Source organism: Paralichthys olivaceus, chromosome 19, assembly GCF_024713975.1.
Source record: "Paralichthys olivaceus isolate ysfri-2021 chromosome 19, ASM2471397v2, whole genome shotgun sequence".
In the NCBI taxonomy this organism is placed as follows: Eukaryota; Metazoa; Chordata; class Actinopteri; order Pleuronectiformes; family Paralichthyidae; genus Paralichthys; species Paralichthys olivaceus.
Window position 1 is genome coordinate 11,373,898 of NC_091111.1, and position 21,883 is coordinate 11,395,780.

Below are 21,883 nucleotides of genomic sequence, written 5' to 3' on the forward strand. Positions count from 1 at the left end.
TTATCGGTCACTACAATTACAAACATTGATTAGAGCTTCATCACATTGATGAGCACAGTTGAGGGACACAGCAGAGACGTTGGTTTCAAAGAGAAAAGCAAAAAGTGCATATTTGGCAATATTGCGGATTTAACAGGAATGCTGAAAGGGAACCAGATAACAATATAAAGTCAATTTTCAATCTTTGTCTGAAGGTGGCAGCATCTGAAGTAACACTTCTGAGCTCACCACAGGATTGAGGCCGCCATCAATGAAATCTAGCTGACGATCAAAGTGTTCCACTGATGTTGAGCCGACACGTCTTTCCCTGTAAAATGTGTGTATCTGAAACTCTGGTGTTGACGGGAGTTTACTGTTGTTGTGGCGACAGCTTTTCATAAAATCCTGTGTAAAAGCATTTAGCTCTTTTCATTCAAACTTGTTAACACCTCAACTTGATTTCACAACCTGATTTCACTGTAAAAAGACTGAGCTCAACATCGAATACCATTAAAAATTATCCTTGAACAAGGGGAGAAGGGAAATCTTTTTTTTTTGTTGTTGCCTGAACTGCATCACACAGTAAACGGCTTGTCTGTGTGACGGTGTGTGACTCCTCTACCTGTCCATTACTCGGGAGGATGTTGGTGAGAACGTGCTCGTATGAAAAAGGAGTTTCAGTTGAGTCTAGACTCGTGATTCGTTAACTTCACAGGCGCTCTTGGGGAATCCTGAGGCCACACTCCCCCTGCCACCGCCGTGGGCAATTATGCTCTTTTGAAATGCAAATGGATGGCATGTACATGTGTTACTCTGCGTGTGTGTGTGTGAGTGTGTATGTGTGTGGGCATGCGTTGCTGTGCAGTTGGGTGGGTGTATACGTGTGTCTCCATGCACGTCTTTGGGTGTGCGTGCATGTCCCCGTAACTTATCTTAAAAGCAGCTAAACCCAGCGGCACCCCAGTGCAGCAGCAGCAGTCAAATACAATTACATCTGAAAGCCCTGCTACCTTGTGCTCGGCCCATAGAAGGGACCCTCCAAAACACAGAGCCGACAAAGAACATACCTTCAATTAGCCAAACCATTAACATTTTAGAGGAAGTCTGTGTTTAGGTCCCTTGGGCTCCCTGCGCTCCCCACCAGCCTCCTTTTCATATTCAAATAACACAACATAAAAGTTAACCATATCTCATCCTAAAAAATGGCTCTTTAACTATTTTGTAAGGAGATGATGCCTGAAGTTTTTGCAGGCAGTGTAATTGCCAGGTTATGGAGGACAGTGTTATGTTTAACAATCATCACGGGCCATCGGTGCTTTGCAGACAAAGCTGGGAGAAGCCCTATGATATTGTCTTTTCTAATTTAGCAGGCGATAAGTCAATCATGCTAACCTACATTTATTCGGGAGTCTGGGGGGGGTCGCCTCAACGCTTCAGTGGATTTGTGGTCATTATGTTGTGCTGTGGTTCGGTCTCCTCCATAAGAGACGCCACTATTGATTTGTTTCATTTTTTTGTGTGTGTGTGTCTGGCTGCTGTCACTTCGCCATGGCATCTTGGTGCTGGGCAGGCAGGGGTTGCCCATCTGCCCGCCTCCGCAGCAGAGTGTGACAAAACGGCACCGCGTGGTCGCCATAAACTTTGCGTGAACTTGCACCGCGCTCCCGTGCTGTAAGGGACGAGATGAAACTCCTCTCAGACGCTTAACCCGCGGGTCAGGTGAGGTGAATTCCTAATAAGACGCTCACAGGAAGCACAGAGGCGTCTATCGAACCTTTTTTTTGTGTGCGAATTTAGAATCAGCTTTTTTCGACTCAAAATTCATGGCAGTGTGCTGTCGGATCTTATTAATGCTAGACCTCACATTCACTCAGATTCAGAATCCAACTGTGTTTTGTGTTTATTCGTTTTAAAATGATTTATATAACCCACAAAATGTAAAAGGAATTTGCAGGCAAATCATTATTTATTAACATTTTCATTGTACAATAAGAAATACAAAAGGAGATTAAGTTAAAAAAACAACAAACTCACACTGGTGAATTAAGACATCGACTCAGTTGAAGGAAACACCCTCTGAAATGCTGAAATTATGTATTGATTTTCCTCCTGTTTTTCGCCCCGATGCCTCTGGGTAATTGCCTCTTTGCTGCTGCTGCTGCTGCTGCTACAGCTCAAGTGAACCGTCGGGGTGTCTCTGTGTCTCAGGCCTGTTATGTAGACTCTTACATCAAGAAGACACCACTGACTTCTGTTGGCATCACGTGTCTCCGCCATCACCAGCTGGGACACTGCGGGGCTGCACTGCACGAAAAAAACTTTCAGTGGAGAAAACACCGGAGCAAGAGGAGTTTCACTCTGCAGAGATCCTGTGCACTGAGAGGTTGTTATACTGTGTCACTGGAATACAAATGCAAATCTTTAACTTTTTAAACCCATAACCAAGTTGACAGTCGTATCTTATAACCTTGACCAAGTCCTAGACAGAACCATCACTGTTTACTATATGGCAAGAGCAGACATTTAAATACAATAAAATAAAATACATCGTTTTTAATAAAAAATGTCTGCACTTTATATAATAATAATTCAATGAATGTTCCCTTGTCATCAATATCAGGAGTTGAGACCATTGAAACAAATAGCTAGTGTTAGCAGTGTTGTACATGTGAGTGCTAATACTCAAGTCAGGTACCTTTAAACAACATTAGAGTTGGTATACTTAAAAAAACACCAGTCAAAACTGAAACACATCCCCACGGAAACAAATCCCCAAAATTCATGGAAATGTGGAATTCATGTTTGTTTGTATATATTTGAAAATGTTTACAGTATTGGTCCAGACTGATTGGTCCAAAATGAATATTACACTGCAAATACATAATATCTAGCTTCATCTCGTGCTCCTATTCTTCTAACATGTCTTACAGTAAGCAAATGCTTTTTCAAATTTATTCGGAGATAGAATCAAATTCATACAAATTTGCAGCACAATAATTTACTTTGTTTGCTCTCCCCTTTATTTTATGAATTCCTGAACCTCTCGGGTTTCAACAAAGTGAAACTACCCTCCGCTCCTGTGTGACAGGTGTCAACTTCAGCGCCACACTGGGGTTCAGTGAGCAGGATCTCTGGCTAAGAATTGACACGAGTAGGTCAAAAATATTTCTACCTGTGTTTGACAGGTTCTGATGAAAGCTTCTGACAGCGGGAGCATCATGTATTGAACTTGATGTGGGAGAATAAATTATTATTTTCATATTAGAGACCTCATCCCAGCACCACACTTCTGTCAGGATGCCTGATCGGCCTCCAAAGATGGAAGAAAGTGAGCACTCTGTATGAAACGTCTTTTTTAGGACAATGAGCCTTGTGGGCTTTAGAGAGGGATGAAGACAACCGTTGATGACAGTCCCCAATTCCCAAGATCTAAAATAAATGTTTTCCTCTTTTGTTTGGTCCAGAAACAAACTCTATCCATCATTAAGTTTCAGGAGGACAAAGTGTGCTTTTGTACGGAGCAGTATCAGGGCCATATTGAAGAAAAAAGATTTCAAGAATAACGTTTTAATATTATAAGAATTAAGTTGTAAATTTATGAGGACAAAGTCAAAATATTATGAGAATTAAGTCGTAATTTAACAAGAAAAATTTTAATATTCCAAAAATAGAAGAACAGAAGAACAAAGTCATAATGTTACAATAATAAAGTCGTACTGTAGTGAGAACAAGACAAAAATCATTATAATAATACTATGAGAGTAATATCATAATACTTGAAGAATAAAGTTATAGTTTAATTAGAAATAACAAAAAATACTCCAAGAATAAATTTGTACTAACAAGAATGAAGTCACAGTACAAGAACAAAGTTTCAAATTTTTCCTTCTCCACCAAAGAGGCAAGATTCGTTCTTCGCAGCAGACTAAGTTTCTTACTCAATCTTTAGAAAACCATGATACTTGTGGTGCTGATGAGCCAAAATATTCAGTATTTCCTCATCTGAAAATCCTAAAGTTTGAATTAACAAGAGAATCCACAGTCCGACAGGCTGATATTCTCTATCTTTATTCTCCTAATCTCTGATGTGTTTTCTCTTACACTCTGTCGCACGTTTGGATGAAAAGCACCTGGACTCGATGATATAAAGCATGGACTGTGGTTGAAGGTGACGTGGGGTAACTGTTTTCTAAACTGACACACGTCTCTGCAGAATCACAGAGCGTAGCAAACATCAGACACGAGAACGGGTGGAAATTCATTCAAATTCTTTTGATGGGCCATTGTCTCATTCACTGGAAAATTCAAATGAAGAAAGAGCTGTGGTAAATTGCTCTGTGAATGTGGCTGCTGAAACCAATACTGTTTTCTTTGCTTTGCTAATTATTAATTACCCATCTCCATGCATATGTGTTTATTCCTAATTGTATTTGATGGATGAGTGGCAGTTTTGACACCTCATTAGACCAGATTAATTGAACGACACAATATTTATGTCTCGGCAATGACCAGTTATCCTACCATCTATCATTGAGATGATCTCGCTGATTGAAAACCACTGGTCCGTGTAATCCTAATTATTTGGAATTAGAAAAGAATTTACAGCGTCTTGTGGCGTTTTTCTGTGATGACGGCAAATTGGAAACATTAAATGCATAACGAGGGAGAAAATGAGAGGAAGACACAATCATGGAATTAATGTGGGTGAATGTCGGAGAAGGGGGAAGGGTGCATAAAATAAATGAGGTGCATGTCTTGTAGACCCACAGTTTTCCACCACAGCACAAAGCAATACACACATACGACTGCTTTCTCGAGATTTCGGCATAACATTTGTCTCTTTCTCATAATTTCCAAGAAGCAATGCCCACAGGACGCCTATTTAGAAGAAGACTTACTTTTTTACATTTAACTAAACCTGTATATTCTCCAACTCCCCATCCACTCACCTCCAAACATGCTCCTGCAGAACATCTCGATCCACATTCTTGTCTTTTATTAAAAAGTTGAGCTGAGTACTCAGAGCAAAAAAACATTTCCACTGAACTTCATATAACCCTTTTCTAACTTCTGTAAAGCTTTGCCCCTCATGGGAGGAGCACAAACTAAAATCCAGCATTTGAGCTCACAGAGAAGCAACAAGGCCCAGAAGAGTGGAGCTTTTACTATCATACAGTATAGGAAAGCCTCAAGGAACAGACTTCTTTCCCAGGTAGCAAGAACTTCCTCAAGCTTATTTTTTCCAACTTTTCAAGTTTCTAACACTATTAGCCGGCTCCCTTGTGGTCTTGAAAGCACTAGCGCTGATTGAATTAAGCTGTTTCCGTCTTTGAGACATTTTGACAAGCTCTCATATGCAGAAGTCAGTCACTGCTAACGCTACACACACACCCATAGCAGTGCGCACAAACAGCACACACACACGCACACAAACGCTTATATCTAGCCCAACACACATAGAGGCTCGCACACGTGTACGAACACAAACTGAATCTGACAAACCATCTGTAGAAATCTGCTGACCAGAATCGCTCAATGGGATATAGACCCAAGACATTCTTAGAAGCTGTGCTGTAATGCCATTTACACCATAGGATTTTAATCAATTTAACCGGCCGTTTTAGATACACTTGGCTCAAAACTCCCTTTCTACTTTTAAAAATAGGACAAATGGTCTTTTGGAATCAACTGGGGAGAAGTTTAATCTCATTGAATGGAGCCAAAGCCAGACGTTTAGCTCCACACAGTGTAGAATACAAGATTATACCGGCCTGATATAGACCTTCCACCACCCGTTTATTTTTATCCTCTATTAAGGCAGCGATATCCTTAAAGGCTGCCAAAATTATCCTGTAAAAATGCTGACTGGGAAATATGAAAGGTTCCAGGCGGTTCTAGTAAGCAATCTGCGCGCATGGCGGAGCAATGTGACTGCTGTGCTTGCTATACCAACAGGGGTGACCCCAGTTGGATGGAGAGGTGAGACTAAATGAAAGTCATCCCTGGATCTTAGGGAGCTAAGTCTGGAATACCGAGCTTCACTGCCCAGCAAGGCTGCTTTACATAAATGTTTGTTTTTAGTATTATATTCATCAGCGCTGTGTGAACAGGCTGCAGTTTAAAATCCACTGGACGTTTTTTCCTTCCCTCGCTGCTCATGTAAGACCACACCAGACTTGATGATGCTGCTTCCCAGTGTGTGTGTGTTTGTGTGTGTGTGTGTGGTTACACCACTGATTCTCCATTTACAGTTCCTCCTTCCCATGGAGGTAATTTATACAGTAACAGCCTCTTTTATTTTGGGAGTGGGACAAGCTAAGCAGATAATTTCCGTATCAAACACAGTATAAGTCATTTGAAACACAAACTTTTGTACTGTAGTTAACTGTTCCTCTGAGTGTATCTGGTAATTGAAGAGTAACTCTTGCCCTGTGGGTGTTCGGAGATGTTGGAAGTCGGTGTGAGCCTGTGCGTGATGTGAATTCAGTGAACATAGAGATTTAGGTTTTTATTCTTCGCTTAGATGTTTTTGGTAAAACTCACTGATGTGAAGTTTGTTAACTCTTTCAAGTAAGTTGTGTTTTCACCCCTGTTGGTTGGTTTGTCAGCAAGATTACACAAACACTACTGAACAGGTTTCCTCGAAATCGGTTGAAATGCTGCATCATGGACCTTTTTTTAATTTTCACTAATCTCTCATGGAGCTTAAAGGAAAAAATCTATTTAGGGACCTGATATTGAGTGTGTGTAAATTGGTTGCGGCTGGATTGAATTGAAGGGGTCAGTTGGGCCTTAACTCAACTCAAAGGTTTACTTAACTTTTCTGAACAAACATAAATTATTTGCGAGCTACCATTGAAGTAATTTTCAAGTTAGTCCAACTATTTTCATGTCTCAATGCTGCTTTTCACGTTTCACACTAGCTAGCTGTTGCTAATTAGTTCTACTGGCTGCACGTTGTTGTTTGTCAAATAAAATCGAAATATTATTCTCTATGATAAAAATCTGTTTAATCATGCCAAGTGTAACGTTAGCCACTTCTCTTTGCGCAAGTGGTTTTACCTGCAGGGTCTCTCGCTTGCATCGTACGCACAAGCGTGATAAAGCCTCAAACAGCTGACACCACGAGGACCAGCTGCCTCATTGGAATGAACTTGAGATGAATGTATTGATCCAATGACACCACCTAGCTTCGGTTTAGAGGTGACTCCATCCAGACCTCTTGTGTTATGCAGGTGACGTAGACGAGTCGCTGGAGGATTCGACTGGTGTCAAGGAGCTATTTAAAATTAGAGCGTGGGGGGTACGATTGATTTTGTTTATATCTGATGTGATTAAACACAGCGGAGAACGTTCGCTGTTGCTGGAATCACAATCACGCTTTTCACTGGAGCATAACCGAGGTAAGAAAAATGCCCTCAAGATAATATATGCCATTTGGCGATTGCCTTTAACCAAAGTGTCTTATCGTGATTGAAAACATTTTAATAATGAAGTGTGCGGCGAGAACAATCATGAAAGTGTCAGTCCAGTAACACAGGACAACACCGGTGCAAGTTCACAGCACTTTAGGAGTTTAAAAAAAATGTTTTTTCTTTCAAACTACGGTAAAGTGAAATATTTCCGTCACTGAACATTATGAAATCAGATGATTTGACGATTTCTATGTAGGCATTAGTATCAACCCCTCATCTTAAGATAATTTTAATATAAATAATATATTCACAGTATTAACAGCTGGAGGAGCTTACATCAAGTGCAATGAGACAGTTTAGTAGAAGATGTGGACATTAGACAGCGCAATGTATTCTCACATAAGAGCTAAAAGATGGGCGTGTACAATTTTTGGACGATGTCATAGCAAAAGTCCACTCCCAACGAGAAAGATCCCATCAAACATTTCCTTCCCCCTTCGTGTGAGACCATCTCTCTCCGTGAAGACATCTGAGTCCTGCTACGAGTCGCTGATTAACACCACCGCTCTTTTGTTTTCAAATGTCCACAGTTGAAAACGAAATTAAGAAGCGAGAGATAGAAGCTAATAGCATTTATTAACCCAGCGTGAGCGGGCAGTGGGACAACCGCTGCCCTCCACCGTCCCTGTCTGTCTGGTCCTGGTGGCTGGAGTCAGTGCGGCCGAGGGACAGGGGAGTGGAACATAATAAAAGCCAGCGAATGCACCCAGCTGATTAATGCAGCCCTGTGGCTATAGTAATTATCCCTCTCCGCACTCCTCCAGCAGACGAGCCAAACAAGTGTGTGGCAGTGAGAGTGTGCAAATGATGGATCTGTGGGATTCGGGCTCTGTTTAGTGAGCTTCATGAAAGTATTTAAGGACACACTTTATTGATTCGACTACAGATATGAAGTTCAAGCTTTTACTCTTTCATTTTCGTTGGTTACCATCTGCAATATTTAAGTCATCTTTGTATTTTAAGTTTACAAGATTTTTGCTTCATATCTGTGAGTAGATGATAACATGCTGGTTCAATTTCATTTAGGGATAACAACACTCCACAACGTGAACAATACCATCTTAATACAAGCACTACATTAGTAGAGAGTAAACCAAAATTAATAAATGAATACACAGTAGATTAATAGCCCAAGAGCACCTTGACCTCAGAGAGTCCGCCTTATTTTTCTCACCTTTAACATAACATTTAAATTGCTCTAGCTGATAATAAAAAGCTTATAATGAAATGATTTCCAGAAAGATGCAACACAGCACGATCAGACTCGGAATATCTTCTTCTATTGGTTTACATATATTATAAATAGATGGAGTTGTGCACCTTGTTTTCTCAATGAACATATATTTTAATTAAATAAGAGCAAGCAATATGACTATCACTAAATATTAACAATACTTTTTTGTTATATCTCACTTCATAGACCTGTACAGGATAAGATGATGTGATGAATATTAATCTGCAGCTGCTTTTTATCCTCATCAATGCTTCTACTTAGCTTTGACCAAAATACATCTAATTTTAATGAAATCACACTTTGCACCGTTTTAATTTTCTCTAAGAGATGATTTAAACAAACCACTTGAATAAAACCAAAATTTAATTCTACGACTAATAAACTGAAAATACAACATTTACTGAATCTAATTTAAAGAAAATGACTTGTTTTCCTTTATTCTCCCATAAACCTTGTATAGTTCATTTGTGCATTTCAGTGATTCTTTTTAAAAATAACTGTCGGTTCTTTGATGAAAGCAGCTAAAGGTCATGTGATGACTTCATTAAAAAACAGAGAAGTGGCTGTTGTACCAGTCGTGTTTGGTTGATGTGAAATATGGGTCAGATAAACCTTTACTGCCGTCGGATTCATTGCAAATTATACGGCTCAATAATTCACACAAAATCATTTTCTTTTAATTTGTGTTTTTTCTCTATATTTTTTTTAAAACATGAAATATTGATAAAGCTGCAGAAACAAGTCAGACCATATTCAATATAAGCTATAAGTTTTATACACACACACTCACACAAACAAACAAACATATATATATATAAGTGTGTGTTCCTTTTATTCGGTTTAAGCATTTTGTTGTTAAAAGTTGTCAACAGTTGAGTCGTCAGTGCACAGTTCGGAGGAGAACACAGTGAGCTTCCTGCTGAGCCTCCAGCAGCACATGATACACAGTCTCTGTGCTGAGGTCAGGAGGTCGGACATAAAAGACCAGTTTGCTCATGAATCAGGAATTTAATTACACACAGCCAGTGTCACAGGGAGTCTGTGTCGCTCAACCCTGCACAATATGTAATTACTACATATTGACAGATAACGATTGGTTCTTCTTCACTTTTCAGAAACAAGCTGCCGGTTCGCACAGACAGTTAAATCCCAGTGTTCCTGATCTGCTTCAGGAAACGTTTACAACTTGGGTTTTATGTGTTTTTATTCCTTAGTGCGCACACATATTCAATTGTGCATACAAGTCTGCATTTTACTCCAGAAATACACCCAAGTCTGTTTAATATTCAGTGATTCTCAGCGAAATTAAAGCCGTATGCAGAGACACTGGAGACAGGGAATGAAAAAAACAAACAGCAAAACTATTATAAAGACATTTAACTGCTGTCTCAAAATGCACAGTGGTGAGATCCCACACCGGCTGTGATCTGCTTAAAGAAATACACTCTTGGTCATAAAGCTGAAAATCTGTTTTGCTTAAATACAGACTTAATGATTGGATTACCGTTTCTTCGTTTGGAGATGGCGTGATAGTGGGATTACAGACTGTGCGCTCAATAGATTTCCTGTCAGATGCCATGAAACCCAGTGTCCCCTCGCTGGGTAAGCTGGTCGTCCGAGAGGGAGGGAGGCAGATCAGGCTTGGACGTGCAATATGGTCCACCTCAGGAACGAGAACAACAGAAGTGGAGAAGGGAAATTAAATGTGAATTCTTTAAAAGGTGAGAAAAAACACACATTGACACGTGAGAATGTACATTTAAATATTTTTTTTTTCTTTAATTAGCTCTGAAACTTCCTCTAGCTGAGATAATTTCACTAATGGAATCTTCAGAACTGAAAGCAAAACATTTCATCTTTATTTAATCAACGTCTGCTCCACTAATGTAAAATCATACATGTCATCCGAAACAATTAGTATCCCTCTTTTCTTTCTGCCTCATTAAAAACATAAGCATATCTCCTTTATTGATTATGTCTGGATGTCTTAATCAGATCAGCAGGAATACCCTGTTTTTTTCCCCCTTCGCAGGAAAGTACATTAAATGTCAAAATATTGATCAAAAACTTAATTCAGAATGCACAGCTCCTTTTATTAAAGCAATCACCCCATGCTCCCGTGACTCTGATACAGACTGACATGAAAAGAAAACGTTCAAATTCATAATTCCTTTTTTTATTATTATTATTTAAAAGACGGTTGGGAAGCAGAGTATGTGCTGAGGCTGCTGGCGACACGGCAACGCTATGATCAATAAGAGCGTGTGATGGGTTTTGTATCGATCAGGAAAATGTGGGTTGATGAAGTGGGTTGGGGGGTGTGTGTGTGTGTGTGTGTGTGGAGGGGGGGGTTACTTCTTCTTCTCTGATGGCTGCCACATTACGCAGACGTGGTAAAGGTGCACTCAGACTTTTTCTGTCGTCGTCATTATTAACATTCCTGTTGAGGTCATTATCGCTTTGCGTTTCCTATGCCCGGCCTCTGTGGGGATTGGTGGATGCCCCCCCCTCTCCGCGGTTTGATTGGTGAAATGCTGTGGGAAGCAGCTGCCATTAGTTTAACGGAGGGCGAGCTGTGGAGAGGCAGATCCGTGGAGGAGAGGATGAACGAATGAAGGAAAGAGTTTGCCTCTGTAAGCTGGCACTGAGCCCTTTAAAGACCTGTTTAAATCATTCTCAGTGACATGCTGCAACTCTCTCCCTCTCTCCCTCTCTCCCTCCCTCTCTCTCTCTCTCTCTCTCTCTCTAGCTAATCTTTCTATCTACTACCTATCTATGTTTTTATCTTTCTCTCTTTATATCTATCTATCTATCTATGTTTTTATCTTTCTCTCTTTCAATTTATCTACCTATCTATCCATACCTGATCTTTGTTTTATCTAACTATCTATCCACAGTATCTGTCTATCTCTCTATCTATCTTTTCATCCTTTTATCTATCTATCTATCTATCAATATCTGAGCTTATCTCTCTCTATCTCTATCTATCTATCTATCTATCTATCTATCTATCTATCTATCTATCTATCTATCCATCCATATCTGATTTTATCTATCTATCTGTCTCTCTATTTCTCTATCTCTCTATCTGTATCTGATCTTTGTTTTATCTATCTATCTATCTATCTATCTATCTATCTATCTATCTACCAGTGTTTTGGGGGTCTCTGTCTGTTTCTATGTTTTGCAGCACTCCCTTGTGAATGACTGGACACTGACTGGTCGTCCACTGGCCCGTCCCCCCAGAGTATCCCTGCATCCCCATTGGTTCCTCTCAGGACATCCCTCCTGAATCCGACCAATAGCAGCAGCTCCATATGCACCAAACCACACCCTCCCGCTCTTAAAGAGCCCCCATGTCTTCAATGGAGACTCAATCCCCTCACTGACTTACTCAGCCTGAGTGCGCTCTCGCCACTGCTGCTCTTCATCCATCTATCTCTTATCTTTTATCCTCTCGCTCCCTCTATCCATCACTCCTCTGACTTTTATTCTTTCTCCTCCTCTGCACGCTCTCGTCCTGTTTCCTCTCTCCTACCTCAGGTTCTTCTTCCTTCTCTCCTCTTTGTGTATCATCACTAAATCCACTCTTCTTCTCTCCACACAAGCCTGAGTGTGCAGCACCTGTACAGACTGGAGTTTGTCGGCCGAGGCACAAGGTTTTTTTTTATTATTATTGTGTGTGTGTGAGTGTGTGTGTGTGTGTTGAACAGTGGAAGGAGGGGAGACAACACCCAGGAACACCTGAGCAACATTTCATCAAGATATGTGGAGACTTAGGAACTGATCTCCCCCCTTCAGCTTTTTCCCCAAGCTGTTTGTTTATCTGCTTTTTCATTGCAACACCTGGAATGCTTAACGTGGACTGATGGATGTTTCCGAACTCTGCATCCCTGACCCTCTCTGCTACCACAACCAGTAGGTGCATCTCTTTCTGCATCCTTTTTCTTCTCTTTCCATCTTAGGTGACACAAATCCATTTACTTCTTGATCTTTATTTAAATTTAAAAGGACAGAACCAATCATAAGAAAAATCGATTTCATTAATTTCTTTAAAAATAAAATCTCGTACATGAAGTGAACTCTTTGAAAAGGCAGGGAGTTCCTCGCAGTGCTCTCAGCTCCACCTCCCTGTGTACGGGACGGCCGAGCTCGGTGAGTGAGTGGGGCTGCGGTAGCGTAGCCCGCAGGGAGTCCAGGTCGGGTGGCTGCCCTACAGCTGTCTAGCTCTGCAGGATCCATGGGTTTAACCTCAGCCACAGGGAAGAGCCAGAGGCAGATTAATGTGGACGATATCCAGACGACTGTCCTCTGGCAGCAGCTGATGTCCAGTGGTGTCCCACAGAAAGAAAACTTTGACCGTGCTGTTGTCCAGTGTGTGTGTGTGAAGTGTGTGTGTGTGTGTGAAGTGTGTGTGTGTGTGTTTGAGAAAGATTGTATTCTTTAGAGACAAATAGATCATATTCAATATTTATCTGTGTAAAGTTAAACCTTTCCTAACTTTTATGTTGTTTAATATTTTGTGCTAAACTTAATTAGTTTACGCAGAATTTACCTTCATAGGGAGCTTTGGGATAATCTAAAGGGACAGTGTGTGCAAAGAAAACTCTGTTAATTGTACTTAAATTAGATGAGATGGTGCACGGTTTGCACACACACATTGTAATTTTTCATTAAGTCAATAAGTGTACATTTAGCAGGAGTGGTGAAATCAGAGAAAGTCTCAGATCTGAGCTGGTTGGTTATGGGTCAGTGTTTCAGGGCTTCACTCGTTGCATACCTGGAGAGATGCTCCTCTATTAACCAAGTGACCTGAGGTGGAGACCCCTCACTGGGATCCTCTTAATGTTAAGCTGAAGATGGGATTGGAGGAAAGCTTTAACCAAGCTTAGCACTTTTTACAGCACGATGATTAGGAATATTTTAAACTCCACAAGACACTCTGCGAATGAAAGAAGACTTCTGTAATGATTTAGTGCAGTTTAAAGCTGCATCTGAGCTGCTACTCTACAAAGTGAATTAACTTCAGCCAGTGTTTGCTATCGCAAGAGAAATGCTGAAACATTTATCCAAATCAAGTATTTACAACGGTTAGTAAAAGTCTAGTAGCTTTTACATACACTGCAGAATTCTCGTACCATGTTAACATGCGTACCTTGTTGATTTCACATTCTTTTATATGGTTGTATTTTAGATTGTTGCACTAAAGCAACAAATGGAAATGTAAATCTTGACATTTCAAACTGTTTACACAGAGCATTAAAATGTAGCATGCACATAATGTCAGGAAGTGCAAACATTTTATTTAATTAGCACAATGAAATGAATTACACCTTAATTTCTCAGTGAATAATGTTTAACCACAAGTATTAAATAGAAATAGTTTGTTTTAGTGTGTTTTAAATATATCAGTTATATGTTTATACTCAACATTACAATTACTGTGCAAATTCCAGTACAGCTGAAAAAATCCAAAACCACAATCTTCACAATTACACAATCTGTAAAACTGTATTTGATAAACATCTATCCTATGATATTTTTGGAGATTATTAAGTTTAATTTAAATCATAATAAAGGCAACATTATGTTGCTGTTAAACTATAGTGACTGGGTCTTAGTGTGTCTGTGTGTCGCTGATTGTTATGGTATATGTTTGTGTACATCCGCGTGTATACCCTGCGTATATGGATGCCTAGAGACAGGGTCTGTTAACATACATACGTGCATGTACACATACATGTACACATGTGAATCTGTGGATACTGTATCCCGATCTCCTCAGTTACTTTACGAGCGTTTGGTCACATTTAACAAGACAGTACTTTTTACTGCTTCAAATAAAAAAAAAACGCAAATGCAAGCGCTGATCTACAAACTCTACGTATTGTACCTGCACTGGTTATAACTGAGATCTTCATGGGATTAATGCTGGGATACATTTACTGAGTTTGTTAAACTTATTAGATTGATTATATTTATATCAAATTCAATGAAGTCACAACTGTAAACTGTGAGAAACTGCATCAGAATCAACGCAACAATATGTGACACATTACTCTAAAAATATCTTCACCTTTCGATGTCATTAATCACGCTGTCTGACACTTAATGACCAGGATGTAGACGTAGTTGTTCATGTAAATCTGAGCCGTTAGAGTCCCATAAAGCTTCAGTACTTAATTCATTGAAATGCTATTAACCCCTTGAAGACTTCTGGCCCAACGACCAACCTGCTGGTCCGAGGTGAGAGGTCTGACCAATGTTGTGACTTACTCTCACGCCACATCCTCCACCAACACTCTAATATTAGCTCATCGGGTATCTCTCTGGTAGAAATGACCTAAACAGGTTCATGCAGCTGCACATATAGAAAGATTGATTGATAGATTGTCCTCTGTTGACCCTTGAAGTGAAGGAATAACATTAAACGACTCACAGTTTTTATGTAAGTGTTTTTCCTCTGTGCAATTTTTTTAATATATAATCGTGCATACATGTAAATGCTGTACTATGCAAAATTATTTTAATATTTTTGATTGGATTTTTTATTATTTTGTGTTTTTAATAAAATATGAGTTGCGTGAACAAAATTAAAATAACCTGCAGCTCTGAGTCCAAATTAAAAACTGGATTAACAAAAACTGGACCAGATGCCCCATGGACCAGAAAATCGGCCTCCTCGGGTCGTATTAACTTTTCAGTCAGTCCACAAGATATGAATATTCTGGGTAGAGAAAAATGTCCACGTGCTTTCCGATTATTAACCGTTTCAAAAGATGTTTGAGTTTTTTAATAGTACACACACTATTTTTCATTATTAAAAATAAACATAATTGTCCTTTAAAAGTTTTTTTTCAACATTATTGCATCTGTAATTTTCTATGGTTTCCGTCTTGATCAGTCTTTTCATTAAGTCTAAATGTAGTTTTATCTTCGTTTGCTCCAATGAATCTGATCCATTCTCCTCTCGTTCCACCTGCTGCTCCCATAGGCGCCCTTCACAAGCAAACAAACAGGAATGCATGAGCACAGGTGGCGAAATGTATGCACGCACACACACACTCAAAAGAAAAGTCACAGTCTTGGACACATACACACACACGTGTGCGCGCTCATACAAATGAGACCAAAGAATCACACACTGACCTGGGATCTAATTTTAGCGGTGCCATATCATGGAAACACCTGACTGTGTCTGTTAAGAGGAACATATCATTTTGTCATGCGTTGTATCTGCATTTATCACACTAGTTATAAATAAATATATTTATAGTTATTTAGGATGTGTATAAGAAACTTTTTTCATTTGTCTAACATATAAATAGGTTACCACCATGGTCTAATCATTTGTCTTGTGTTAACAACATAATTGCACTTCGGAGTTTATATTTAACATTAAACTTTATGTTGTGTTATCAGTTTGTTCTTGACAATGGAGCGCGACATTCAGCATTAAATCAAGAGGAAATTAATAAGGCATCTTAATTGAATTAGAGGAGAATATTTCGGTAATGAGAATGTAATGTTCGCTGAGCTGCTTGTTGATGTGGGACAGTAGACGTGCAGATTCAGGCCTTTTACATTTAGTCTTCAACAACTCACTCATTGAAACTTCATGGTGGTGATTTTAAAGTGCCAGAGTATGTTAGGATTCAACCGATTCATGATATTTGATATGTAACTGACACATTTTTTCTGTTTGCCAAAAAAATGTTTCTATGTCAGAAATAGTAAACTGAGTTTTAATATGTAAGTCTTAATACCATTATTAGTGAAAAACTACTTTACGTTTCGGTTCCTCTGTGTGAGTGGACAAAGTTTACTGCTTCCTGCTCACATTTCTGCGCCTACGTTGCGTGGTCTTGGTAAAAACATTTCACTGTGGTGTGATCCATCCTGTATTAAAGTTTGATAATAGTCCGGGGACCGTTGACTGGGAACTTAGCGAATGGAGGGAGCAGGTGGTGGGACGATGAACATTGTGTTGCTTTCACACAAAAAAAAAATATGTTGCTTGTTCCAACTGTTCTTTCACAACCAGTTTTGAGTTTGAGGAAAAATCACCAGAGTTAAAAAAAAACAATTTAAAACGCACTATACTCGCCGCTGCATTTAGTCACGACACTTTTCCAAGTGTTCAGACTGTCATGTTTATTAATGGCGGTGGCTGCTGCATATGGGGTTCCAGCCCCGGCTCAGTGGTAGAGTGGTGCTGTGTGACAGCATGAGAGGAGGACTAACTTCATTAGATGTCTTGACCCCCTCTTGATATAGATATATCCTTTAGGCAGCCTGTCAAGGACTCTGAATTCATCAGGATGTAGATGGAAGCGTTTTTTTGCTGCCACTATTCAATCAAAATATGAAAGTGACTCAGACTGAGCACAAGCAGGAGAGGAGACTTCTTCCAATGAGTTGGTTTTATTGATCAAATGAAATTAACACACACACACACACACACACACACACACACAGAGAGAGAAGCAGTTTGTCTAATCACGGAGTGTGGGTCAGCCAGCATGTTTAATTTAATGGTCCTCGTCGCAGCTTCACAACGTCTCACATTGTGAACTTAATTCCTCTTCAGCACCTTAATTTGCATTGTGTCAATTGACTGGAGTGCTTACTGTATCAGCTTGAGTCTCACTTGAAATTCAGCCCATGCCCTAATACCATTAGGCAAATGCAAAGTTGTGTCATTTACACATTTGGCCCAAAAAAAAAAGAAAGAGGGGAGAGAGAGAGAAAAGCCAATTTGCGCTGGACAAGACTGGCTTGTGATTATCAGTGGATGTTATTACTGTGGAGAGGCAGACGTTTGAAGGTTATGTTTCTGGGCAGTAATTGAAATGCAAAATAACATTAGGATCGATGGCCATCTCTGTTTATTTATGAAATCAATATCGTAACTGTCCCTCATGAGTCCCCCTCTGATTCCCAATGACGGCTTAAGTCTCTGCTCGTTTATTCTTTCTGCCCCCCCCCATAACCTCCTTCTTCTTCTGTCTCTTTTTAAAAGGCAGTTAGGGGAGTGTTTGACTTTGCAGAGAGAGCAGTTTCCTGGAGGTGGTGGTGGACCAGTATGTAGATGGTGGGGGGTTGATACTCCAGGTAGGAGACATCATCCATGTGGGAAATCTATGCAATCTCCTCTTGTGGCAGTGACATTGAAGAGGCCATGTAGTAGAGGCTCTGTGTACAAGTGTGTGTCTGGCGTGTGTGTGTGTGTGTGTGTGTGTGTGTGTGTGTGTGTGTGTGCGTGTGTGCGTGCATGAGTGTGTTTCTGGGCAGAAACAAAATATGTCTATGCAGTAAAAACGTTTCATTTACTCATGGGTGGTTATTTTCAAAGAATAGATTTAGTACAAAAGTAAAAATGTCATTGTCAAAATAAAATTCACAAAGAGATAGATTTTTATTTCCCACCTTTAAGGCACAAAGCTCTGACATAGGTCCTCTTTGAGCTTTTGACTGTATCTCATGGTCTTCTTCAATAAATAGAATCTCCTCAGGCAGAGGACCGCATAGTTAGAGTAACTTCCATAATAAAATCATAAAACATAAATGATAACTTTTGAAAAGCTTCATTTAAATTTAAATTAATCAATTAGTTACCAAATAGAAAATCAGTCAGTCAGCATCTGTAAAGCATAAATTGATTTGATAATGATAATAAGCTGAATATCTCAACACATCTTATGTAAATGTTGCTTTGGTCTGGTAACTTTTTTGGATATTTTATTGAGCAAATTAATCAATAAAATAATCTGCAGATTATTCAACAGTGAAAATATGAATTAGTTGTCTAAGAAAAGGAACATTTATTTAGCAGGCTGGTAAAACATGATCGCACAGAGAGTTAAACGGACGAGATAAAAAACAGCATCTTCTGATCCAGTTAACACTGATCAGCAGAGAAAAGAGCGAAGATGCAAACAAATTAGAAAAAATGACTTCATAGGTTGTAACCAGAATCGTAAATGTAAAATTTTAATTCACGGTTGAGAGGTTCAAGACCAAAACTTCAGGTTTTGAGCCCAAATTGAAAACACATCTTTCAGAATTTACTAAATCTGCTTCTTTTCTATCATAAAATCAACATTTACCTTCACGTTCCTCCAAAATATATTTTAACTAATGTCTCTTCTCTAAAAAAGCCAACGACATCATCCACAGCCGCGTATGAATCCTGCATTTAAATTGCAGAACACACACAATTTTTGATGACCTTCATTTGTGCTAACGCTGTGCCACGCGCGTGTTGTTGTTACTACTTAACACTTGGGCGACACGCGCTACCCCATTTTCCCGCTCGCGTGACCATTCATTTCCCAGACACCCCGGCTGCGGACTAACAGTGTAATCTATGTGTCAGGCAGGAAGGGGGCACTCAGTTTAAAGCTGATAGAGTTTGCCCCAAACAAGGACAGCCTATCATAGAAAGATTAATGAACTAATTTCATGCATGGCTCCTTGCCTCTGTCCTTCTGCGCTTCCATGTTCGACTGTGTGTTCAGCACCGTGATTTACGCCCTGCTCCTCGCTACAAGCTTAACCCCGAGCTTAACAATAATATTTCCCCTCAGAGGGAAAATACACGGTAAAATATCTAGATATTTTTTAACCCTTCGCTCAAGTAGAGAAGGATAACAAAAGGTCACTGTGGAGGATTGTTTTGAGTATGCGTTTCAGTTTTTTTTTTTTTCTGTCCCTCAAGTTAAAATTTATTGTGCTGAAATTCGGAGGCTGGAAAACGTATTTCATGGTTTAGAGAAGAGGTGGATGGATTCAGGATTTATGTAGGGAAGCAGCGGATCTGCAGCACTGCCAGTATGAAGGGGCATGCCAAAACACACACACACACAAACATGTGAGATTTTAAGCTGTTCTAGCGGGAAATTTTTACACTCATCACACTTCAGCTCCAAAATAAATAAAATCAAATAAAAAACAGTGGTCACTGGCATTTCAGGCAGTGTCCTGTTCGTATTAAACATTCTGGACAAGCTCTCTAGTTTTTACATGGAGTTGCGTCTAGACGCTCTCTTTCTTCCTGTGTGTGTGTGTGTGTGTGTGTGTGTGTGTGTGTGTGTGTGTGGGCCTCAAAGAACAGCAGAACAGAGAAGGCAGGTGACCTTCACGTCTGTCTGATGAGTCTTGCTTGTCTGCTCGGTTTGTACCATTTTTCTGCGCAGCGGAGCAAACACCACCCCATTAGACACAAGGTACAACACATTTGTGTGTGTTTGAGGGTGCGTGTGTGTGTGTGTGTTGCCAAGGTAGCCGGGCGGGTTGTGGAGAGTCAGACTACACTTAGGAAACTGTCTCTTCATAATAAGAGGGGGAAACCAAATTATGAAACTATGAAGCTATTTCTGTCTGCACGAATCGGCGGTGGGTGCCATTATTTCATTTCGACAGATTTGAAAGGACCTATTAGAAATTTCCATTAAACCTTCACGAAAAAACATCTCCCCAGCGTTACTGTGTGCTAAGTGTGGAATGAACTACTTTTTACATATGCCACAACGCACTATTCCTGTGGGAATCCCCCTCTATCTGGCTGTGATGATGTATTAACTGTTAGCACGCCGCTCTCTCTCCACTTCCCTCAGACGGGAGGAAATATACCCTCCAGTTGACTATAGGTGCACGCTGGCTGCTGGCTGCTAACAAGATTTAACACAAGTCCCGTGAATCTTTTATAAACCGCAACCACCACAAAACGAAGACTAACGTTATGTTTTATCGCTCCATCTCACACTATGTTAACAGTCCGGGCTGATTAAAAATGCATAAGGAATGTCTGGGACCTGTAACAGGAGGGTTGATTTTTTTCAAGCCTCATCTGGAACAGGAAGGAAGCAGAGGATCAATAGATCTGATCTGGGCCCAGGGGTAGAGGCTATCTGCTCCCTCCCTCCCCCGCCTTCCTCCGCTACCCGTTAGCAGTTAAAAGAGAGGTTTCATGTTGTCAAGGCCTGATGACTTCATGGCTTTATTTAAACACTTATTCAAAGAGGGGGACGGTGGGAAAATACACTTCTAACCACAACAAAAAAAGAGGAAGAAAAATGTTAAGGCCTGCCTCGGCAGCAAATTGACAAAAAGTTCAGAGAAATCCGGCCAGCATTGGCTTCCTGTTTCAGACAAGGCTGCTTAACTTGGCTTTCCACAGCTTTCACACAATATTTACCAGCACGTAGCCTGAAGTTGTGTAACAGCAGCAGTGACGGACGGAGCCAGCGGTTTGAACACAGACCCAAGACTCGTGAATGCTCGAGAGGCTGATATTGAAGCCCCTGCAAACACCACGACTTACAAAACATGGCAGATAAAGAACATTTGCATTGTCTTTTTGCTCAAAAAATTAAATTTGCAATTAAAAAATCATTTTCTCAAGTTTTTTAGCATATAAGCAATAAAATCAGGTCCTTCAGATTCTTTGTTCACCTTCAAATGGTCATATTTAGACATAATTTATGGTGCCTCACGCAGTTTTTTGTGGTTTTGCTCTTTCTATTCCAGTCAAGTCAGATTTTTTTATTCTTTTTAAAGCTCAATATCAAACATGTATTTGAGAAAGCACCATGCAGCAACAACACGCTTCAGCCGTAGGCTCACAAAAGAGAAGAAAATACACGTCATGTATGCAGTAAAAACTTTCTTCAAATCTTTTGACTCGTTGCCTACACTTTATAATGAAATGCAGGATTATGGAACTTAATCTCAGTCTTCCTCTGCCTCCATTATCTCACTTACGTCCATCGTAACCCGGCACCGTCCACTGGCAAACCAACCAGCGCTATTGATTGGGTCATGTATTACCCATGATCCTCCATATGCTGAGTACAACGCCTCTCTCTGTCCATTAACAGTCTTCTGAAGTTTCATTCATTCACTTAGCCCTGGCAGCCGACCCATTGTGGGCATTGTTTCGCAGAGATGTATGGGGCATCTGTTGACATGGTCATTAGTTACCATTTTGCCGGAGAGAAATAAGCTACTGTAGTATATCACTTGGCATTCCAACACATTAATGGTTGCGTCTGTAACATAATCTATCAAACTGGGGATGAACCTGGTGCGCTCCATCACAGCTGATGAATCTCTCGCCGGGTAATCAGGCGATGATGGAAGAAAGCAGCGTTCAGTACATCTTGTCAGGCTTGTTAGTGGGTGTATTATCACT

General features: G+C 40.1%; 1 protein-coding gene and 1 long non-coding RNA gene across 4 annotated transcripts in view; both read left to right on the plus strand.

Annotated features, from left to right (window-relative positions):
• The window catches only part of esrrgb (estrogen-related receptor gamma b), a 101,222-nt gene that overhangs the window by 49,916 nt on the left and 29,423 nt on the right, over positions 1–21,883 (plus strand). The window contains exon 1 of one of the 3 annotated variants that reach the window (XM_069515566.1): positions 11,406–12,610. The exons of 1 other annotated variant lie outside the window; for it this stretch is intronic. In XM_069515566.1, coding sequence (XP_069371667.1) covers positions 12,561–12,610 — 50 coding nt within the window. In that variant the 5' untranslated portion in view covers positions 11,406–12,560. Of the gene's footprint in view, positions 1–11,405; positions 12,611–21,883 lie in introns of those variants that run through there. One more of the 3 variants, XM_020097729.2, reaches the window with a different exon arrangement.
• LOC138405635 (uncharacterized) lies at positions 1,613–3,507 on the plus strand. The gene is made up of 3 exons (XR_011239432.1): positions 1,613–2,908; positions 3,039–3,130; positions 3,245–3,507. It is a non-coding gene; the product is annotated as an uncharacterized lncRNA (long non-coding RNA).